At 37.8% G+C, this 23,276-nt stretch overlaps 1 protein-coding gene across 3 annotated transcripts in view; it reads left to right on the top strand.

The window, feature by feature from the left end:
• AP3S1 (adaptor related protein complex 3 subunit sigma 1) overlaps positions 1 to 23,276 on the top strand; it is a 71,850-nt gene that overhangs the window by 39,414 nt on the left and 9,160 nt on the right. For all 3 annotated transcript variants that reach the window (XM_052646819.1, XM_052646820.1, XM_052646821.1), the window contains exons 4-5: positions 4,954 to 5,025; positions 22,496 to 22,603. In XM_052646819.1, the coding sequence (XP_052502779.1) occupies positions 4,954 to 5,025; positions 22,496 to 22,603 (180 nt within the window). The remainder of the gene's footprint in view (positions 1 to 4,953; positions 5,026 to 22,495; positions 22,604 to 23,276) is intronic.

Consider the following 23,276-nt stretch of genomic DNA (forward strand, 5'->3'; position numbering starts at 1 on the left):
ACTCGAGTATGTAAAGTCAGAATTTTAGAGCAATTTTAGAGAAGTTAAAATTTATTTTTTTCCCCTTCACAGTAGGATTGAGAGAGAAAAACTCAGCTTATGTTAGTATTTTTCCTTGAAATAATGTGATTTCTTTATTTGTCAGCAGAGAATAGTAGATTTCAGGGGGGACTGGATATACAGAAGAAGAGTACCTTTCCAACTTGGTTTTTCAAAATTTTTTTTCTTTAAGATTGAAAAAAAAATTTTTTTCAGGTTGAGATTATTTTAGACTTTAAAGAGTGGTAAATATTAATACAATACAAAGAATTTTCAATACCATATCTTCAACCAGATTCTTCAAATTTAACATGTTCCATAACTTCAAGTAGGTAATTAAAATCAGGAAATTTACACTTATAGAATACTGTTATCTGCAGAGTGCATGCAGAATTTGCCAGCTGTGCCATTAATGTGACTTTTCTCATTGGGTGCACAGGTAAGGTCGTGCATTGAGCTCGTTCTCCTGTCCTCCTGGCCTCCTTCGCTCTGTTAGCTCGTAATAGTTCTTCACCTTTGTATGCCATTCATCTCATGCCTTTTGTGCCTTGATCCTTTGAAGAGTGCTAGCCAGTTATTTCACGGAGGATTCCTCAGTTTGGATTTGATGTTTCTTAATGGTTAAATTTGGGTTATATGTTTTTGAATATCACAAGTAATGTTATGTCCTTCTCAAATGCATCATACCAGGATATGCATGATGTCATTTTGTCCCGTTACTTGTGATAAAGTGCCTGCCAGGTTTACCTACTTAAACTTCTCTTGCCCCTTTGTGCTTAGGATTATCTTATGGAGAATAATTTTGATAGTATATACATAATATTTTTTCGAATCATAATTTGGTCATTAGTTTTTAGCATCTTTTGATGATTCCTGCCTGAATTATTGTGGTGTTTGCCAAATGGTGATTTTTTTCATGATTTTTCTATTTATTTGTTGATATTCTGTAAGGAAAAGCTAAGATTTTTATTCATTTTATTTTAAGTCAGTGCTCAAAATACCAATTGTAGAGACCTCCCTGGTGGTCCAGTGGTTAAGAATTTGCCTTCCAATGCAGGGGTTACCGATTTGATACTGTACTATTGCCTGGAAAATCCCATGAACAGGGGAGCCTGGTAGGCTACAGTCAGTCCATGGGGTCGCAAAGAGTCAGACACGACTGAGCAATTTCATTTCACTTCACTTCAGGGAACTGAAAAGATCCCACATACTGCGAGACAGCTAGGCCCATGGGCCACAACTAAGTCCTGACGCAGCCACAAAAGTAAATACATATTTTAAAAAATACCAGTTGTGTCCGACTCTTTGCGACCCCATGGGCTGTAGCCCGCCAGGTTCCTCTGCCCACAGGACTCTCCAGGGCAGGAATACTGCAGTGGGCTGCCATTTCCTCCTCCAGCAGATCTTCCCAACCCAGGATCAAACCTGCGTTTTGTATCCTCCATTTCCTGCATTGCAGGTGGATTCTTTACCACTGTGTGCTATTATCATCATTAGCCTTTAAATTTTTTTCATTTTTATTTTAAAAAATAGAAATTAATCACACAGTAAGAATCAGAGTTCTTTAAGAATTCTTAAAGAATCATTATGACATGAATACAGAAAACAGCCCTTTCATCAACTCAGTTTTTTCATATTGAAGTCAAGAATTTAATTTGTTTCAATTAACTGCTACATGGTAAATGCACAATAAATGTCTGATTTTTACTGATAGAAAACGTATCTGCAATCATTGGCACGTTAGTGTCTGGGTCAGGTTTAACAGAAGTCCACTCCAGAATCCAGTCATATGCTGACTCAAGTGCTATTTATGTACTTTAAACGTCACGCTTTCTGTAGTCTGGATCTTACGTGCAACTGTTTTCATGGTTGTTCCTCAAAGGTGATTGGTCAGATTTTAAGTTCAGTCTGTCTTCCCTCGCTTTGTTAGTACATTTTTATTGATGTTTTTTTACTCTTTATTTGTGCTAAGCCAGTGTTTCTCTAGAACATCTCGCTGCTGACTAAACAAAATTATTATTTTTTTGATCTCGGCATATTTTTAAACTTATGCCCTCTATTCTTGGGTTTAAGGCATTTCTTGTCTTACAACATGTCAGTTTAACACTTATGTACTTTATTTAATATTCTAGATTAGAAACAGTAGGATTGGTTGCCCCTGAAATTTAGCAGACGTCTGTAAGCCCAGAAATTCTTTATATTTTTATCTAGATAGTCTAAAGAAGGGCCTGCCAAATCAGTGATATTGCTTAGGGAAATTTTCATGATATTTATTTTATCTAGTGCACATTTTTATTTCTGCATCTATGTATCATATTTTAATCCTTGCTAACATATATTGAATACTTTTTTTGGTGAGATACTATTCTAAGCCCTTTATACTTATTCTTTTAATTATTAAAACAACTCTGTGGCATAGGTGCCATTATTATGCCCAAATGAGGCTTGGAGTTAAATAACTTGCCCTAGTTTTCATTGTTAGAGGCTAAGCTGTAATTTTAGTAGCCTACTAAGTACTCTTAGGTACTAAGCTTGTGATAGATTCCTGTGACCCAGGCATTATTGTTACTGTTCAGTTACCTAGTCGTGTCCCACTCTTTGCGACCCCATGGACTGCAGCACGCCAGGCCTCTCTGTCCCTTACCATATTCCTAAATTTGCCCAAGTTCATGTCCACAGCATCAGTGATGCCATCCAGCCGTCTCATCCTCTGACACCCTCTTCACCTTCTGCCCTCAATCTTTCCTAGCATCAGAGACTTTTCCAATGAGTCAACAGTTTGCATCAGATGACCAAATTACTGGAGCTTCAGCTTTAGCATTAGTCCTTCCAATGAGTATTCAGTGTTGATTTCCCTTAAGATTGACTGGTTTGATCTCCTTGCTGTCCATAGGACTCTCAGGAGTCTTCTCCGGAACCACAGTTTGAAAGCATCATTTTTTTGGCGCTCCGTCGTCTTTACCATCCAGCTGTTACAATTGTTTGTGATTACTGGGAAAACCATAGCCTTGACTATACAGACCTTTGTCTGCAGAGTAACGTCTCTGCTTTCAGGACACTGTCTAGGTTTGTCATAGCTTTTCCTGCCAAGGAGCAGATGTGTTCTGATTTCATGGCTGCAGTCAATATCTGCTGTGATTTTAGAGCCCAAGAAATACAGACCCAGGCATATAAGTTTGTAATTAGAGAGGAGACCCAAGGAAGTTTTGTTGTTAGAAGGGCACTGGTAAGGGAGACTCAGTTTACTATTACGTGAATCTGGCATTTTTTCTTAATATCTTTATGTTTACATTTATTTTTAGAAAGCAATATAAGTATTAAAATGCAGGAAAATGTAAAAAATTATTCTTAGTAAATTAAAAGTAATTTTTCTCCCACAAGCCTTTGAATTTCTAAGGCCAGAGATTAATGAGTAGCTACTTAGAAGATAACAGTTACCTTGAAATTGACTTTTAAACTTTTATCATTAAAAATAAAATACAAGAGGGTGCCATTTACCATGCCACTTCTGGTTTTTTACTTTTTATCTTTCTCTTTGTGAAATACAATGCAGCAACAACTGTGTTATTTTTTGACTGTTCCCAAAGCCCATTAATTTTTTTTTAATTTCTTAATTTCAGTTTGTAGATTATTAGTTTTGTATTGACCTTATCCATGTAACAGATTAGTAGTATGTATCTGCCTTGGGGCTTTCGATTCTAATTATAAGTAATTCTTGCTAACTTGAAAGTTAAGAGTTTTTTGAAGCAGGTTTTTAAGCTTTCAACTAAACTTAGCATTTGAACACCTCAAATCTTAAAAATTCTTTTCCTAAGTTAAGAGCATGTAGTTATAATGATATTTTGCTGCAAGGCACTTTTAAAAAAAGTATTTACATTTTTCATAGGTGGTATTACTCTGGTTTAAATATTGACAACTTTTTTCCTAACTTCCAAAGTTTTGGCAACCACATAATTTCCTTTCTTTTATATCAGTGTTTATTAGCAGAATTAGAATTTTCTATTTTTGTTTTAACTTGTAATCATCATATATGTTAAACAACCAGATAAATAGTAGTGGCTTTGGCTAGCAGATGTGTTTTGGGCAGTGTTAGGCGCTCTATTAGGGGTCAGTCACATAGGCAGCTGATACCTCTGTGACTGAACTACTTAAGCTTCAGAACCTGAGAGAAAAAAATGTGTTCATCGTAAATCACATTGTCAGCATAAACTGTCTGGTCACGCTGGTACAGTGTGGCCCAGGTTCTCAGGCATGCAGAAACACTCTTATCAGACAGAACCTTCCGAGGGCTCAGAGCTGGGTTCCCAGGAACTAGTCAGAGACTAGTCCGTAAGCAGTCCATTTTGGGGAATGGGTAGGGTTGAACGAGCCAGGCTCACTGGGTTACCCTTTTCCCATACAAGGTCATACAAGGAATTGTAGTCAGAGTTTGAGTCCAGGTCAGTCTGATTCTAAAAGCCTGTGCTCTGTCTGTGAGTTCGAATTTTAATGATCTTTTATCCTGGTTTGCTAATTAAAAACTGCTGTCTCTGTTAGATGTGGTTGAGACTTGGACCGTGCCTGTCCAGCTTGACAGATGCTTATGACAGGCTTTCTCTTTTCCTCATGTCAAGAAAGGGAGCCTGATTTGAGTATTTGTCAGTAGCTTTGTAAATAATGGTGCTAACAATTTCTGGTTCTTAATAATTTTCAGAGAAGTTTATTTTGGTTATTACCATATTGAAAATTAGTTTAGAAGAGTAGTCTATAATTATTCCTTTTGTACTTAATACAGTTTTCAATTTAAAAAAGAGAAATGTGATAGTGGAGTTAGACATTTTAGTTCTCAGTTACAAATTGTCTGCCTTGTAGGTAATAGATTTGAATGAACTTGTATAGTTCTCAAAAACTTTTAACCTTTTTTCTTTTCTTTAGGTATTTGTGGAAACATTAGACAAGTGTTTTGAAAACGTCTGTGAACTGGATTTAATTTTCCATGTAGACAAGGTACAGCTTCTATGTTATCAAATTTTCTAAGCTTTTTATCTTAGAAAAATGTTAATTTGTATTTGTCAAAGTAAAAATGAATTTAGTGAATAATGCTATTTTTAATCCTTTATTCAGTTCATTAGTTGTGTTTACTATGAGCTAGGTACTGTGTTTAGTGAAGAAGCTTCAGACCCTGACCTAGAAGAATTCACATCTAGAGGATGAGATGGGAATGGAGGAAATTACATTTAAACTGGATTTTTTTTAATATATAAAAAAAGGTTAAAGGGTTCATAGATATTTCACAGACAGAAAAGGAGAGGATGACTCTACAGGCAGAGATATAAAATACATGCTTTTTGTGAGGGGAAGATTTGATATTGATCATGAAACCTAATTTTAAAGTACCTTTACTGCCGTGGATTTGGGACTTCATTCTGAACCAATTTAATTTCTTAAAACAAGTGGTTTTTGGCATTGTTGTTGCTTTGTTTGTTCATTTTTGAGGGGGACAAAACAAAATAATTTTGTGCTTTAAGGATGGTGGATTGGTAGGTGGAGAGTGAAGACAAGGAAATTAATTAGAAGTGTACTGCAGTAGTCCAGGAAGACATGAACTAAGGCAGAGGAGTTGAGATGAAAGAAGGTAAAATTGATAGGGCTTGATGGTCTATTGAAAGGAGGTGAGAGCAAGGAAGAATTACTGAATTCTGTAGCCTGAATGACTGAATTCTTCAGTGTTACTGGCTATTGGGGATAGGGAATTTATGAGAGATTCCACTTCTACTATACATGGACTTTTTTCTCTGTTAAGTTGATAAAATGTAACATTGTTTTGAATGACTAAATCATTGAATAAAATTGTTGGGAAATAATATGAAAATTTTAACAAAAAATTGTGATTTTTAAAAGTCAGCTTCATTGAAATGTAATTCACATACATAAAATTCAGCAGCTTTCAGCATACATTTTACTAAGTTTTGGCAAATGCATTTAGTTATGTATACTACCACAATCAAAACATAACAAAAAGAATGCATTTTATTATTTGTGAACATCAGAAGAATACATTTACCATTAGCCAGTCCTTTAGGTCACATTTCTCATCTACTAAGTGATTTAATTTCATATATTGACTCATTTTGCGCAAAGAACTTAACCTTGACATTTTTAAGAGAATTCTTTTTGGTTTCCTATTGCTTTTTTCTATTATCTGTCTTATACTATTTGCACTTACAAAGACACCTGTTATTTTTAGGCCTTAGGGTTCACAATATTCTAAAGTATGTTTTGGTACATGGTTAAAATGTTTAACAGAGAAGGCAATGGCACCCCACTCCAGTACTCTTGCCTGGAAAATCCCATGGATGGAGGAGCCTGGTAGGCTGCAGTGCATGGGGTCGCTAAGAGTCTGACATGACTGAGCAACTTCACTTTCACTTTTCACTTTCATGCATTGGGGAAGGAACTGGCAACCCACTCCAGTGTTCTCGCCTGGAGACTCCCAGGGACGGTGGAGCCTGGTGGGCTGCCATCTGTGGAGCCGCACAGAGTCGGACACTAAAATGTTTAAAGTTCTATTTTTAAAATGACTGCTCAAAGATCATTGGCTTTTATGTTACATGTAGCAATTTTTTTAGAAAATCAAGGATTCTATTGTAAAATGTTGCAGTAAGAGTAAAGTTGTTGCATTTGTAATAGAAAAATTTTCCTTAACAGAAAAACTAAATTCAACATATATATATACCTTCCATACATGACACATGGTGTTTTTATAACTTCTATTTTACATTAATATACATTCATTTTAGAAAAATCAGAAAAAAACAAATAAGAAAATAAAGAGAAGCCATCTCAATTTCAGAGTTTGTCTAGTATTAAAAGATAAATTGAGGCACATTAAACATTTTAAGTTTATTTGCATAAAAATGGATTCAGATTGGTCAACACCAAACCAGAAGTGGTTATGAGCACTCCACTGATGCAAGCTAAATGAAAGACGTTTATAGAGAAGAAGCAGAAACAAAGCAAGGGAATTATCTGATGAAAGTGAAAAAGTGAAAGTCGCTTGAAAGTGAAAGTGAGTGGCTATTGCGTGAAAGTGAAAGTTGCTCAGTTGTATCCAACTCTTTGTGACCCCATGGACTACATGGAATTCTCCAGGCCAGAATACTGGAGTGGGTAGCCTTTGCCTTCTCCAGTGGGTCTTTCCAACCCAGGGATCGAACTCAGGTCTCCCGCATTGCAGGCAGGTTCTTTACCAACTGGGCTATCAGGGAAGCCCTGGCTGTTGCTTAAGCAGTTACATTATTTGGAAAAGCCAGGTTGGCTGTGTATGTTGATTGTTCTTAGGTTTTGATTTCTTAACCTTGAGGCATTTCAGGCTTAGGTTTTACTTTGCTCATGCAGACTGTTAATGTATTAGAACTACCTTGGTCTAATCACCTCCTTGTTTAATTGACACTAGTGTTAGCATTTTAGAGTATGTGTATTTCTAGATTTTGGGGTACAATCAAGTACACAAGCAAATATGTCTTTATAGGATCATATATATAGTGTACATAGCCTGTTCATATCACACAACCATATATCACTGTTTTGGAACCTGCCAAAATTAGCAGTGCCTCTTCTTTATGGCCTCAAATCTTGTTTTAATTTTTCTTCAATGCAATGAGAAAAAAGCTTCAGTTTAACAGAAGTTACAGACCGGTCAAATAGACATTTCTTGTCCCTGTTAGTTGTTGTTGATGTTCAGCTGCTAAGTCATGTCCAACTCTTCGCAGCCCCATGAACTACAGCACTCCAGGCTCCTCTGTCCTCCACTGTCTCCCGAAATTTCCCCAGACTCATGTCCATTTAATCGGTGATGCCATCCAACCATCTCATCCTCTGCTGCCCCCTTCTCCTTTTGTTTACAGTCTTTCCCAGCATCAGGGTCTTTTTCTGTCCCTATACTCTCTTATCTAAAACAGTGCTCGTCTTTTTTTTACCCTTTCTGTGAAAATAGGCTTGTTTTCAGCTTCCAAGCAACCCTGGACCTTCTAGCAGTCAGGGATCTCCTAAATATCTAAGCGCATTCCTTCTTAGGGGCAAATACGGTGTTCTGCACAATTCTCTGAGTGCTGTTAGACCGCACTTCGGTAAAGGAGAGAAGGAAGTTGTAAAGAATGCCCGTTCTGTTATCAGTCAAGATGGATTAGTTTATGCTACAGTGACAAATACCAGATTATTTCTAATTTATGCAGTATGCTATCTCTGTGGGATCCATGGTAACAAAGCTGATAGTATCTGGAAAATCATCAGTTTTTATGTTAGAGAGAAATGAGTTTTCATGGGTAAATTTATCTGCCTTTTTGCCAGTGTTTTACCACTACAAACTAACTTTCTAATCTCCAATACAATAATTTCCATGTGGCCTACTAACCAACCCCTAAGCCATTGTCTTTTCCTTTATTGTGATTGTTGTTGAGCTTCTCATTACCAGCCTTTACGTAACAGTTTCTTTATCAGTCACATAAGCTAATATTTGTAGTCACCCTGAAGAATGGAACAGTACCCCCAAGCCAAAATTTATTTGGATGTAGAGACTGAAGATACCACATGTACACCAGGAAGATCTGGTATGAGACGGTTTACCAGTCACATAATCGGCATTTAGGGGCAGAACAAGAACAGTGACTATCGAGGGGTGTTATGTGGTTGGGACTGGAATGAGGGTTTCCACATGTAGCTCAGGTCTTGCATAGTCTGAATTTCCTGGCAGTGTAAAGGAAGGAGCACATGGACTTTCTTATCAGTTCTGCCAGATGTGGGCAGGAGAGGAAGGGAGATCAGTGGGGCTTGTAAACTGTCAGCAGGCAGACGTCAAAAATAGAGACAAACTCTTCATTACAGTGCAGATACGTTACAGTCATAAGATCTAAAATATGAGTAACTTGGTTTACTTCCTACTTACATGGCCATTGTGGGTTTACTGGGAAGGTCTGCTTATTTGCTCAATTGTGTTACCTGCCCATTTCCTGCACACCCCGGCTCTAATTGAGCAGCCCCAGGTTGTTGCTACTACTGCAACACACCATCAAATCCCAGGGCAAAGATGATAGAGCTAAAGATTTATAAAGAGCTTGGTTTGGAGCATGTCTGACTTTGACAGTGATAGCTATAATGTGCTCTATTTTTCCCTGCTTCTTCCCCCATACCCCCAAAAAGAGATCAGAGTAAGGGATATCTAGTTGGAGGCCTCAGTATCTTTCCTACCCTTCGGGCCAAGAGAATGAAGAATTAAGAGCTGAGGTGGTTTCCTCTAGCCCACTCTCACTTAGGGAGTTTGATAGCCAGTCCTTAAACCACAGGACATAGGGTAAGAGTCTCCTTTACCTTCCACCAACGGAAGAAATGAACCTTTAAGAGATCTCAGCAACCATACCTAAGTACCAGTGAGTAAGCAGAGAAAAAATGTATATATAGAAGTACTATGTTATAAAAAAAAATAGGAAATTAACATATGATGCAATTTTATTAACTAAAATACAGATTTTGCGCAAATCTTATACTGATGTCCATTGCTTGTTTTCTTTTTAAAAAAGGCATCTCAACAAGAGAAATGAAAAATAGGCTGAACAATCAGTACATGTGCTCCATGAGAAAGCATATGTAACTACTAGAGGAGTTGGTGGAATTTCTGGGAAAGGAAAAAAATGTCAAAATTAAAATTTTCAGGGGATAAATTTAAACAGGCACCTCTGAGTAGATAGAGAGGTAGAACACACTGTCCATATTGTAGCACAGAAAGTCGAGAAAGACTGAAGATGTTATTTGTGGTTAATGTCATACGTGGTTGATATTAGCTGCATACTATAGAACCAGTTGCTTCCTCAGCAAAGACTTTCTTCAGGTCCACGACATTATCAGGTGAAAGTTTTGATTTGTATCGGACTTTGATATGTCAGCTATCCTCCCGAAGAATAATTACACAAAAATTTAATGTATTTTTAGATTTAATGAGGTTCTAATAAATATATTTGAGAGATAAAAAGATTGAAAATGGAAAGCTAGTTTACAGGCCAAGGCAAATGGAACAAGAAATGTCTAATATAGAAGAGAGAAAGACTGAGGCATATTCAGCAATTTTGAAAATATTAATTCTTATTAGTATATTGTAGTATATTAAAGTATGTTGCCAAATCAAATCCCTTATGATTATACAATGGAAGTGAGAAATAGATTTAAGGGACTAGATCTGATAGAGTGCCTGATGAACTATGGACCGAGCTTCGTGATATTGTACAGGAGACAGGGATCAAGACCATCTCCAAGAAAAAGAAATGCAAAAAAGCAAAATGACTGTCTGAGGAGGCCTTACAAATAGCTGTGAAAAGAAGAGAAGCAAAAAAGCAAAGGAGAAAAGGAAGATATACCCATTTAAATGCCTAGTTTCAAAGAATAGCAAGGACAGATTAGAAAGCCTTCCTCAGTGATCAATGCAAAGAAATAGAGGAAAACAATAGAATAGGAAAGACTAGAGATCTCTTCAAGAAAATTAGAGATACCAAGAGAACATTTCATGCAAAGATGGGATCAATAAAAGACAGAAATGGACCTAACAGAAGCAGAAGATATTAAGAGGTGGCAAGAATACACAGAAGGACTGTACAAAAAAGATCTTCATGACCAAGATAATCACGATGGTGTGATCACTCACCTAGAGCCAGACGTCCTGGAATGTGAAGTCAAGTGGGCCTTAGGAATCATCACTACAAACAAAGCTAGTAGAGATGATGGAATTCCAGTTGAGCTATTTAAAATCCTAAAAGATGATGCTGTGAAAATGCTGTACTCAATATGCCAGCAAATTTGAAAATTCAGCAGTGGTTACAGGACTGGAAAAGGTCAGTTTTAATTCCATGCAAAAGAATGCTCAAACTACTGCACAATTGCACTCCATCTCACAGGCTAGTAAAGTAATGCTCAAGCCAGGCTTCAACAATATGTGAACCATGAACTTCCAGATGTTCAAGCTGATTTTAGAAAAGGCAGAGGAACCAGAGATCAAATTGCCAACATTCGCTGGATCATCAAAAAAACAAGAGAGTTCCAGAAAAACATCTATTTCTGCTTTATTGACTATGCCAAAGCCTTTGATTGTGTGGATCACAATAAACTGGAGAATTCTTCAAGAGATGGGAATACCAGACCACCTGACCTGCCTCTTGAGAAATCTGTATGCAGGTCAGGAAGCAACAGACTGATTCCAAATAGGAGAAGGAGTACGTCAAGGCTGTATATTGTCACCCTGCTTATTTAACTCATATGCAGAGTACATCATGAGAAACGCTGGGCTGGAAGAAGCACAAGCTGGACTCAAGACTGCCGGGAGAAATATCAATAACCTCATATGCAGATGACACCACCCTTATGGCAGAAAGTAAAGAGGAACTAAAAAGCCTCTTGATGAAAGTGAAAGAGGAGAGTGAAAAAGTTGGCTTAAAGCTCAACATTCAGAAAACGAAGATCATGGCATCCGGTCCCATCACTTCATGGGAAATAGATGGGGAAACAGTGGAAACAGTGTCAGACTTTATTTTGGGGGCTCCAAAATCACTGCAGATGGTGACTGCAGCCATGAAATTAAAAGACGCTTACTCCTTGGAAGAAAAGTTATGACCAACCTAGACAGCATATTAAAAAGCAGAGACATTGCTTTGCCAACAAAGGTCTGTCTAGTTAAGACTATGGTTTTTCCAGTGGTCATGTATGGACGTGAGGCTGTAAAGAAAACTGAGCACAGAAGAACTGATGCTTTTGAACTGTCGTGTTGAAGAAGACTCTTGAGAGTCCCTTGGACTGCAAGGAGATCCAACCAGTCCATCCTAAAGGAAATCAGTCCTGGGTGTTCATTGGAAGGACTGATGTTAAAGCTGCTACTCCAATATCTTGGCCACCTGATGCAAAGAGCTGACTCATTTGAAAAGACTCTGATGTTGGGAAAGATTGAAGGCAGGAGGAGAAGGGGATGACAGGATGAGATGGTTAGATGGCATCACCGACTCAATGGATATGAGTTTGGGTAAACTTCAGGAGTTGGTAATGGACAGGGAGGCCTGGCGTGCTGCAGTTCATGGGGTCGCAAAGAGTGGGACACGACTGAGCGACTGAACTGAAAGTATGTTGTATGCTTTCCCTTTCCATTTTGTTTTGAAAATGTTATCAAAATTTTGATGGACTAGCAAAATACACTCTTAATTCCTTTCAAAATCATTTTCAGAGTTGTCATAGTTTAGACTTTTCTTTCATGATGTAATATTAAAGAAGAGAGAAGTTCATGTGGAGATTGTGCTCTGGAGCAGCAGAACCTGCTCAGTTGCATCAATCTCAATGTTAAACACACACCTGTAGAACCAGGTACTTCCTTAGCAAACAAGCAAGTACTTTCTTCAGGTTAATGACATTACCAAGTGAAAGCTTTGATTTGTATAACACTTTGGCATGTCAGCTACCCTGCTGGAAAATTATTATACAAAAATTTAACATATTTTTAGATTTAATGGAGTTCTGATAAGTACGTTTTGAGAAGATATATTTCTGAAGGTAAGCTCTTTTTTTAATGTTGGTGTAACTCCAGTAAAACTCAAAGACATCCATTTTCTTACTTAAAATTTTTCATTATAGCTTTTTTATTTATAAATACCTGTGAAGCTAAAGCATGATAAGAAAATATCATATTTCATTGATTCTAAAATGCTGATTTTCTTTCACCTATTTAACATTTTTGAGATCAGTTCAGTTCAGTCACTCAGTTGTGTCCGATTCTTTGCAGCCCCATGGACTGCAGCACTCCAGGCTTCCCTGTCCATCACCAACTCCCGAAGCTTGCTTCAACTGATGTCCATTGAGTCCATGATGCCATCCATCTCATCTTCTGTCATCCCCTTCTCCTCCTGCTTTCAGTCTTTCCCAGCATCAGAGTCTTTTCTAAAGAGTCAGTTATTTCCATCAGGTGGCCAAAGTATTGGAGCTTCAGTTTCAGCATCAGTCCTTCCAATGAGTATTCAGGACTGATTTCCTTTAGGATTGATTAGTTTGATATCCTTGCTGTCCAAGGGATGCTCAGGAATCTCCTCTAGCACCATAGTTCAAAAGCATCAATTCTTCGGCACTCAGCTTTCTTTGTGGTCCAACTCTCACATCCACACATGACTACTGGAGAAACCATAGGTTTGATTAGACGGACTTTTGTCAGTTAAGTAATGTCTCTGCTTTTTAGTATGCTGTCAAGGTTGGTCATAGCTTTTCTTCCAAGGAGCAAGTGTCTTTTAATTTAGATCAGTATATATTTACAATTCTATAGCTTGTCATAATTTAATTGGCAGCATTTTTCCTTTTCAGTGGTTCATAATAATGTTTTTAGTGATCAAATGTAAAGCTAGTGGAGGTGATGGGATTCCAGTTGAGCTATTCCCAAATCCTAAAAGAAGATGTTGTGAAAGTGCTGCACTCAATATGCCAGCAAATCTGGAAAACTCAGCAGTGGCCACAGGACTAGAAAAGGTCAGTTTTCATTCCAATCCCAAAGAAAGACAATGCCAAAGAATGTTCAAACGACTGCACAATTGCACTCATCTTGCACACTAGCAAAGTAATGCTCAAATTCTCCAAGCCAGGTTCAGCAGTACATGAACCATGAACTTACAGATGTTCAACGTGGATTTTAAAAAGGCAGAGGAACCAGAGATCAAATTGCCAATATCCGCTGGATCATCAAAAACACAAGAGTTCCAGAAAAACATCTCTTTTTGATTTGTTGACTACGCCAAAGTTTTGACTGTGTGGATCACAACAAACTGTGGAAAATTCTGAAAGAGATGGGAATACCAGACCACCTGACCTGTCTCCTGAGAAATATGTATGCAGGTCAAGAAGCAACAGTTAGAACAGGACGTGGAACAACAGACTGATTCCAAATCAGGAAAGGAGTATATTGTCACCCTGCTTATTTAATTTAAATGCAGAGTACATCATATGAAATGCCAGGCTGGGTGAAGCACAAGCTGGAATCAAGATTGCCAGGAGAAGTATCAGAAAGCTCAGATATGCAGATGACACCACCCTTATGGCAGAAAGTGAAGAAGAGCTAAAGAGCCTCTTGGTGAAAGTGAAAGAGGAGAGTGAAAGCATTGCCTTAAAACTCAACATTCAGAAAACTAAGATCATGGCATCCGGTCCCATCACTTCATGGCAAATAGATGAGGAAACAGTGGCAACAGTGACAGACTTTATTTTTGGGGGCTCCAAGTCACTGCAGATGGTGATTGCAGCCATGAAATTAAAAGACATTTGCTCCTAGAAAGAAAAGCTATGACCAACCTAGACAGCATACTAAAAAGCAGAGACATTACGAACAAAGGACCATCTAGTCAAAGCTATGGTTTTTCCAGTAGTCACGTATGGATGTGAGAGTTGAACTCTAAAGGAAGCTGAGCGCCGAAGAATTGATGCTTTGAACTGTGATGTTACAGAAGACTTTTGAGAGTCCCTTGGACTGCAAGGAGATAAAACTGGTTAATCCTAAAGGAAATCAATCCTAGGTGTTCATTGGAAGGACTGATGCTGAAGCTGATACTCCAATGCTTCGGCCACCTGATGCAAAAAACTGACTCATTGAAAAAGACCCTGATGCTGGGAAAGATTGAAGGAGGGAGTAGAAAGGGATGACAGAGGATGAGATAGTTGGATGGAATCACTGATGCGATGGACCTTAGTTTGGGTGGACTCCAGGAGTTGGTGATGGACAGGGAAGCCTGGCATGCTGCAGTCCATGGGGTTGAAAGAGTCGGACGTGACTGAGTGATTGAACTGAGCTGAGCTGTACTTAAATAATGTCATTTCATCATAATTGGCTTTTCTGTCCTAATAAGAAATCATATCTTAACAGCACTATAGTTTTTAGAGTAGGCTTGTAACTCTGCTTTGCCTCCTCTTCACCCCTTTTCAAAACTCCTGCTCTTTTTGCTAGAGGAGAAGAGGAAGGTGTTCTTTGTAAAACGGATTTTACAGAATATTTATTGAGTCATTCACACTCTGCAGGATTATGTGGAAACTCTCTCCTTACCCCAGTCCTCAAGTAGCTCACACTTGTTTTAGGAGGACGTGTGATATCTGTGTGCCTCTGTCTTTTTCTCACAGGTACACAGACAGCCATTAACATTGCAGTGTTACTCATATGTTTTATTATTTTACAATTAAAATAATAATACTTACCTCCTTTAGAAACAAGTCAGATAACACTGAAGGCTATATGATTAAACATGAAAGCTCTTCTTCCCTCATCCGCCTCGGTGCACCAGCTCACCCCTGCCGCACGGTGCTCCTAGAAGTCAGTCCTCGTAATAGTGCAGCTTGGGAGGCCTCTGGACTTTGTATGTATTTTCAAGGATATGCGTAGTTCTCGTGGTTCAGTGAATGATTATGTTTTTATTTCACATAATGTTCTATGCCTTGCTTTTGTCTTCATCTGCTGTAGATCCTTCCATATCAATATATATGTATCAGCTTCATTCTTAAGTGAAAAACTGTATATGCCATGTTTTACTTGACTACCCCTGTAGTAAGATATTAGTGTAGGCAAATTAAAAGACGTTTGGTGCCAAGGACCTCATTTCTAGCATAAATTACAGCAAAGTAGCTTTTATGTTTTGAAAACAAGTGACAGTCCATAGAAAGGACTCTGTGTAATTTGACCTCCTTCCGTTTCTTTGGTTTTAGATGCTTGTTTCTACCTGGTTGACTTGTAACTGTTAAAAAGTGAAATGTGTTTGATTTAATCTTCATTTACTCTCCAATGATTATATAGGCTTTACTCAACCAAGATGCTGCTGGCTGTAGCACTGTATATAAATATCTAATAAATGTGGTTTATTGATGGGGTAAACTGTTAGGTATAAAAAGAATGCCATTTTTTTTAACTTTTTAATTTTAATATAATTGAGATAAATGATTTTGAAGGAAACAAAGTGTCATATTGTCATCTAATTCTTATTAGATGTGCTTATTAGAGGCCAACAGTGGACATTATAATGCTGTATAAATAATAATAAAATAATACAGAGACCGGTTAAACTTTTATGTTACGGTCGTTCTAAGCAGAAGTCTCATGTTCTTCATTGACCCATAAAAAGCGTTACTGTTCAACAGTGTGGAAGGTGGCATGCTTGTCTTCTCTTACCACTCACAAATATTCCGCAGCTTTGAGTCACCTCTTAAATTACTTACATACATACGTGTCTGTTGCCTTTAAAACTGTTCCTCTGAACTCTTTTTGGAAGCTTTTTTTTTCTTCTTTAGCAATATATACTGTGTTAAAAATTTTCAAAACGAATGAACAAAAACTATAGAAGAAAGTAATTCTCCTTTCTTCCTCAGTCCCCCAGTCCCATTCCTTAGGTAACTACTATCTGTTAGAAAATATTTGTAACACTTTGTACACCTATTGGGATGGCTAAAGTCCAGAGCGTCGATAACATCAAATTCTGGTAAGGATGTGGAGCAACAGGAATTCTCATTCATTTCCGGTGGGAATGCAAAATGGTAGTCACTGTGGACAACAGTTTGGCAATTTCTTTTAAAAAAGTAATCATACTGTTATCATGCAATCCGGCAACTGTGCTCCTTGGTGTTTGTCCAAAAGAGTTGAAAACTTATGTCCATACAATACCATGCGCATGGAGATTACAGCAGCTCTTTTCACAGTTGCCGAAACTTGAAAGTAACCGAGATGTCCTTCAGTGGTGAATGGAAAAACAAGCTGTGTTATATTCAATCAGTGGAATTTTATTCAGTGCTAAAAACAAATTATCAAACTATGAAAAGACACTGGTGAACCTTAACATACATATTGCCAAGTATAGGAAACCAATCAGAGAAGGCTATGAACTGCATGATTCCAAAGGGCTTTAGCCGTTCCAATAGGTGTGCAATGTGTTACAGATATTTTTTAATAGATAATAGTTACCTAAGGAATGGGACTGGGGAGCTGAGGAAGAAAGAGTGCCATCCAAAGGTATGGCATTATGGAAAAGGCAAAGCTATGCAAATACTGAAGGGATTAGTAGTTGTCAGCGTTGGGGAAGGAGGGGAAGGGATGAATACATGGGCCATAGCGGGCATTTTGGGTACTCTCTGGGACACAGCAGTGATGGCTGTGCATCATAGAATGTAGACAGCAGAAGAGAGCTCTGAGAGCGACCATGACGTCGGGTGATCTTGTCTCAGTGCAGGTTCATTGGCTTCAACAAATTTGCCACTCTCAGTAGGCAGTGTGTGTCAGAGGCCAGGGCTGCTTGTGCGGGATGGTCTCTGCACCTTCCTCTTAATTTTGTTGTGAACCTAAAACAGCTCTTAAAAGATAAAGTCGTATTTTAAAAATTATTTATGTGCCTTTCCAGAATTTTTCTGGATATATCCAAGTGTGTGAATGTGTGTAATTTTTTAGTGTACCTCAATGGGACTACATTATAGATAGTGTTCTGCCCACTCATTTGTTCATTTAATAACTTACCTATATCCTGAAGAATCTGTATATTTCTCTCATTTTTAGATGTGTGATAATTAATATGGTAGATTCACCATTTTAATTTTATATTTTTGTTTGCTCTTACCAACAGTTTCACTGATCGTTTTTGTACATGTATCTGACTCCAGTAACTTTTATTACTATATTAACTGACAGGCTTGTTTTCTCTTGCCTGTAACTTTCAATTCAATTTTTATTTTCTTGTAGAACTATGAGAATAGTGTGTACAGTGTAATCTCATTTGTGTACATTAGATATGCACACAAATATAACAAGTATGTGGGTCAGTTTTCTGGAAGGATATATAAGATACAAGTAACTGTGATTATCTTTGGATAGAGGGACCTAATAACAGAAGCAGAGGGTGGTAGAGACTATTTTTATATATGTTTCTGTTTTTCTCATATGGTGAATTTTTAAAAAAGTAAAAATGAAATTTAAAAGTGATGGTCTATGTCCAGAAGAAGCAGTGTGGTTGGGTAGATAGGGCATTTTTTTTAAAAGAAAAAATATATCATTAATGTGGTATTTGCCACTTTTTAAATACTTAAAAAATTCATAAAAGACAGTGAAAACTTATTGAACTTTTAGGTGAACATCAAAGCAGTTTAGTAGATGAGTTGTGTATTATAAGCATATTGTTACCCTTTTATTTCCATAAAAATCTGTTTTTAGTAAGATTTATAAAACAAAGTACTGAAATATGTCATCCACATGAGTTAGGGCTAGGCTGAAAGCAGAGCTTATCCTCTTTCTCTTACTAAGTCTGCCAAAATTCTTCTCAATTCTTGGAACATGAATTTTTCTGTCACTGGACATGTTCACCTTCTAAATTTCCTCTCCTCATGTGCCATACCTTACTTTGGACATCCGGCGTGCTCAGTCCACGGGGGGTTACAAAGAATCGGACACGACTTAGCAACTGAACAACAGCAACCTGGGTAGTACTGGAGTAGCCTCCCAGTTGATAGTTCTCTTTCTCAAACTGTTCATCTCCTTGGATTTCTACATAACTTATGGTACCTCCTCACTGAGAATACCGTCTTTAGGCATTTATTATCTTTATAATGACTGAGATTATGGTTAGGAATTTAGCTCATATTTTCTGTCTCTTCAGGATCTAAATTTGCTTTCATAGGGATTTTTTTAACTTTGGGAACAAATTTGCGTACATTCTTAGAATTTGTTGCTTACAACTCACACTGGTAGGCTGCTAATATTTTGATACCTCTAAACTTGGCAGACATTTCAGTGTTACTGAAATCTACAGTTGTATCAATCTAGTGCTTGTGTTCTGAGATGTTTCAAAAGGCAGTAGAATAGTGTGTAGGGATGTGTGTAGGGATGAAGCCACAAGAAGGCCTGAGCAAAACGGGGCTGGTGGAATTGCTACACATCTATCAGTGTTACAAGTCATGCTATCTCATGAGAATTTGCTTTACAAAGAAGAGAGGAATTTCTACTGCTAGGAGAGAAGTTTTAATGAATCTCTTTCCCCTCAGTTCAGTTCAGTCGCTAAGTCCTGTCCAATTCTTTGCAACCCCATGGACTGCAGCATGCCAGGCTTCCCCGTCCATCGCCAACTCCCGGAGCCTACTCAAACTCATGTCCATCACATCAGTGATGCCATCCAACTACCGCTGTCATCCCCATCTCCTCCTGCCTTCAATCTTTCCCATCATCAGGATCTTTTCCAGTGAGTCAGTTCTTGGCATCAGGTGGCCAAAGTGTTGGAGTTTCAGTTTCAGCATCAGTCCTTCCAACGAATATTCAGAAACTGATTTTCTTTAGGATTGACTGGTTTGATCTCCTTTCAGTCCAAGGGACCCCCAAGAGTCTTCTCCAACACCACAGTTCAAAAGCATCAGTTCTTTGGTGCTCAGCTTTCTTTGGAGTCCAACTCTCACATCCATCCATGACTACTGGAAAAACCATAGCTTTGACTAGACGGACTTTTGTTGGTAGAGTAATGTCTCTGCTTTTTAATATGCTGTCTAAGTCATAGCTTTACTTCCAAGGAGCAAGTGTCTTTTAATTTCATGGCTGTACTCACTATCTGCAGTGATTTTGGAGCCCAAGAAAATAAAAGTCTATCACTGTTTGTTTTTTCCCCATCTATTTTCTATGAAGTGATGAGACCAGATGCCATGATCTTCATTTTTTGAATGTTGAGTTTTAAGCCAGCTTTTTCATTCTTCTCTTTCACTTTCATTAAGAAGCTTTTGAGTTCCTCTTCACTTTCTGCCATAAGGGTGGTGTCATCTGCATATCTGAGGTTATTGATATTTCTCCCTGCCATGACTTTTCTTTCTGAACACTTTTTACACATACAGTTCTTAATAGCTATTATAAGGTAATTTTATCACCTGGTTACCTTCTTGACCTTTAACTGGATTTTCATAGATTAAGACTAAAAAATAACTTGCTGTACTTATTATGAATAAATTATTTCATTTATTATTATTAACAGAAGAAAACAAAGTATTGGACTTGGATCAGTCAGATTTAGGTTTGAGTCACTAATTTGCCATGTGTTAGCTTATGTGTCTTGAGTAAGCTGGTTTATTCTCTCAGTGTAACAGGTTAATGTGAGAATTAAATCAGATACTATAAGTCCAGCAGCATCAAAACAGAGTTTTAATAAATTTTATCTAGTAACGGAAAGGATATTAGTCGAAGTGATGATATTTAGTACTATTTTTTAAAGCTTCTGTAGCTTCTGGTTTTATTTTGTTTGTTAAGGAAGAATAATTTCTAGAATTTTTCAGAATTGGAGTGTGAAGTGTCCAAGTTTCCAAAATGAAACATTAGTTAATAATGATAAGATATTTTAAAAATCATGAATATATTTGCATGAAATCCTAAAAGAATGAAAATTGAATAGCTTAATTCTATATTTAACTTTTTAAAAGCTTTTGTTTAAAAAAAAAACAAAACCTGTAAGGTACTGTGCTACAGTACCTTTCATGAATTTGTTTAATCCTTAGGACAACTCTGTGAGGTACCTATACTGTTCTACCTCTGTTTCACAGATAACAATCAGAGAGGTCAGGTAACTACTGAAGGGAGTACAGCTAATAAGCTAGAGAGTCAGCATTTACACCCATCTAATTCCACAGTCTCCATTCTTCATGCTGCCACATTATTTTAAAAATGCATATTATAGCACAGTATACTGCTCTTTAACACCCACTTCAGCTTTGAATTGGTGATTTTTGATTCAGTAAATTCCTTTTGATAAAACACCTGGGTTATAGTTTTTCTCCCCAATGGAAAATGATATTTTTGTCATTGTAATGTTTTTGATCATGAAAAATCTGAGTAATTAGTATATAGAGAGAGCATTGGGGTAAAAGTATTATTAAAAGTGAAAGTCGCTCAGTCTTTCCAACTCTTTGTGACCCCATGGACTGTATATTCTCCTAGGCAGAATACTGAAGTGGGTAGCCTGTTGCTTCTCCAAGGGATCTTCCCAACCCAGAGATCAAACCCAGGTCTCCTGCATTGCAGGAGAATTCTTTACCAGTTAAACTACAAGGGAAGCCCAAGAATACTGGAGTAGGTAGCTTATCCCTTCTCCAGCAGATTTTCCCGACCCAGGAATCGAACCAGGGTCTCCTGCATTGCAGGTGGATTTTTTATCAACTGAGCCCAAAAGTATTATTAAAGTACCTATAATATAAAGAAAGCACCACTTCCTATAATATAACAAAAGCGCCACTTCCCAGGTGGCGCTATACTATGCTAGAAAGAAAAGTAAGTGAAGTCGCCCAGTCATGTCAGACTCTTTGTGACCCCATGGACCTACCAGGCTCCTCCATCCGTGGGATTTTCCAGGCAGGAGTACTGGAGTGGGTTGCCATTTCCTTCTCCAGGGGATCTTCCTGACCCAGGGATCGAACCCGGGTCTTTTGCATAGCAAGCAGACTCTTTACCATCTGAGCCACCAGGAACTCAAAAAGGCCATGTTGCCTCCCATCGGGAATCAAATCCCAGTCTCCCGTATGACAGGCGGGAATACTCAGCACTCTACTAACAAGGATGCTAAGTCATTTCAGTCTTGTCCGACTCTGTGCACCCCTTTGGACTGTAGCGCGCCAGGCTCCTCTGTCCATGGGATTCTCCAGGCAAGGATACTGGAGTGGGTTACCATGCCCTTCTCCAGAGGAATCTTCCCAATATGGGGATCAAACCTGCATCACTTGTGTCTCCTGCATTGGCAGGCAGGTTCTTTATCACTAACACCAAAGAATCTGCCTGCCAGTGCAGGAGGCAGGAGAGACAGCAGTTTGATACCTGGATCTGGAAGATCCCCTGGAGAAAGAAATGGCACTCCACTCCAGTATTCTTGCCTGGAAAATTCCATGGACAGAGGAGCCTGGTGGGCCACAGTCCATGAGATTGCAAAGAGTCAGACATGACTGAGCAAATGAGCACAATATGAAAAAAAAATTACTTCATTTTAAATCCAGAGCTAGTAGTAAAGCCACATAGCCTTATTAAATACCTTGAGCATAAAACAGCTTAATAATTATTGATGAAGAATCTGATATAAAAGGCCCTAATAGGTCATTTTTTTAGCTTTAATTTTGATGCTATAATCATGGTAGCTAATGTTTATAGATTATTTATTTTGGGGGTGCTTTCAAGGTGGTTGACCTCACTTAATCTTCTCAACCCTCTAGGAAGGAGATATTATTATTGTCATCCCTGTTTTACAGCTCATTGAGCTAAGATTTAAAGAGGTTTGTATAATTACCTAAGGCTTCACAGCAGTGACATAAGTGTATTATGAACTCTCCCTCCAAATTATTTTTATTTTACAGCTCATAAAACAAGACACAGCAGTATTTGAAAGAAAAATTACTGGAATCACGAAACATAGTTTTCCTTATGGATGTGTATTATATCTTCCTTTAGGTTCACAATATTCTTGCAGAAATGGTGATGGGGGGAATGGTACTGGAGACCAACATGAATGAGATTGTTACACAAATTGATGCACAAAATAAACTGGAGAAATCTGAGGTAAGAATGGAAAGTGCTCTAGTTAATGAAGGGAGGAAGCATGATCATAAATTATGCATGGTTTGCGGCTTTCACTGTCTGTCCTTCAGTATCACCCTTTAGTACAGCTGGTAGGCTTATTCGGTTTTGAAAATAAATGGAATATACACATTTTAGTATGTTAAATGTTCTGTGACCACTATCCACCAAATAGTTTTGTGTATTCTTTTAGCCACAGTCATAATTGCTTTGAGTAATAAATAAAATTCCCAATTCTTATTGCTTAAAAAAGAAGTTATTTACTTGAATAGTGGAATCAGTATTTGTTACATTCTTAGTCATTAATTATCCAAGAAATCTTAGAACTGGTTTTCAAAGATACATGAATTTAATGTTTTATAAAACTATTTCTGAAAAAGGAAGGGAGAGAAAATGGAACTCTCATAAGGAAGTAATATCAATAATAGGTGCTTAGTAGGCCTGAATGCATGTTGAAAAAAAAGACATTCAGCACTCTAATCTTTTATTTCTGGATCCTTGTCAAAGGTCACGGACACGTTAGCTAAATCATATATACTTCATACAGTGGCCCATGTGTTCATGGCTTTTGTTGGATTCTAGAATAGCAAGATTTGGTGATAAACAGCTGACTTTGTGCTGTTAGGTTGAGTGAATGAGGACCAACCAGCACTTT

This window comes from Budorcas taxicolor, chromosome 10, assembly GCF_023091745.1.
Source record: "Budorcas taxicolor isolate Tak-1 chromosome 10, Takin1.1, whole genome shotgun sequence".
In the NCBI taxonomy this organism is placed as follows: Eukaryota; Metazoa; Chordata; class Mammalia; order Artiodactyla; family Bovidae; genus Budorcas; species Budorcas taxicolor.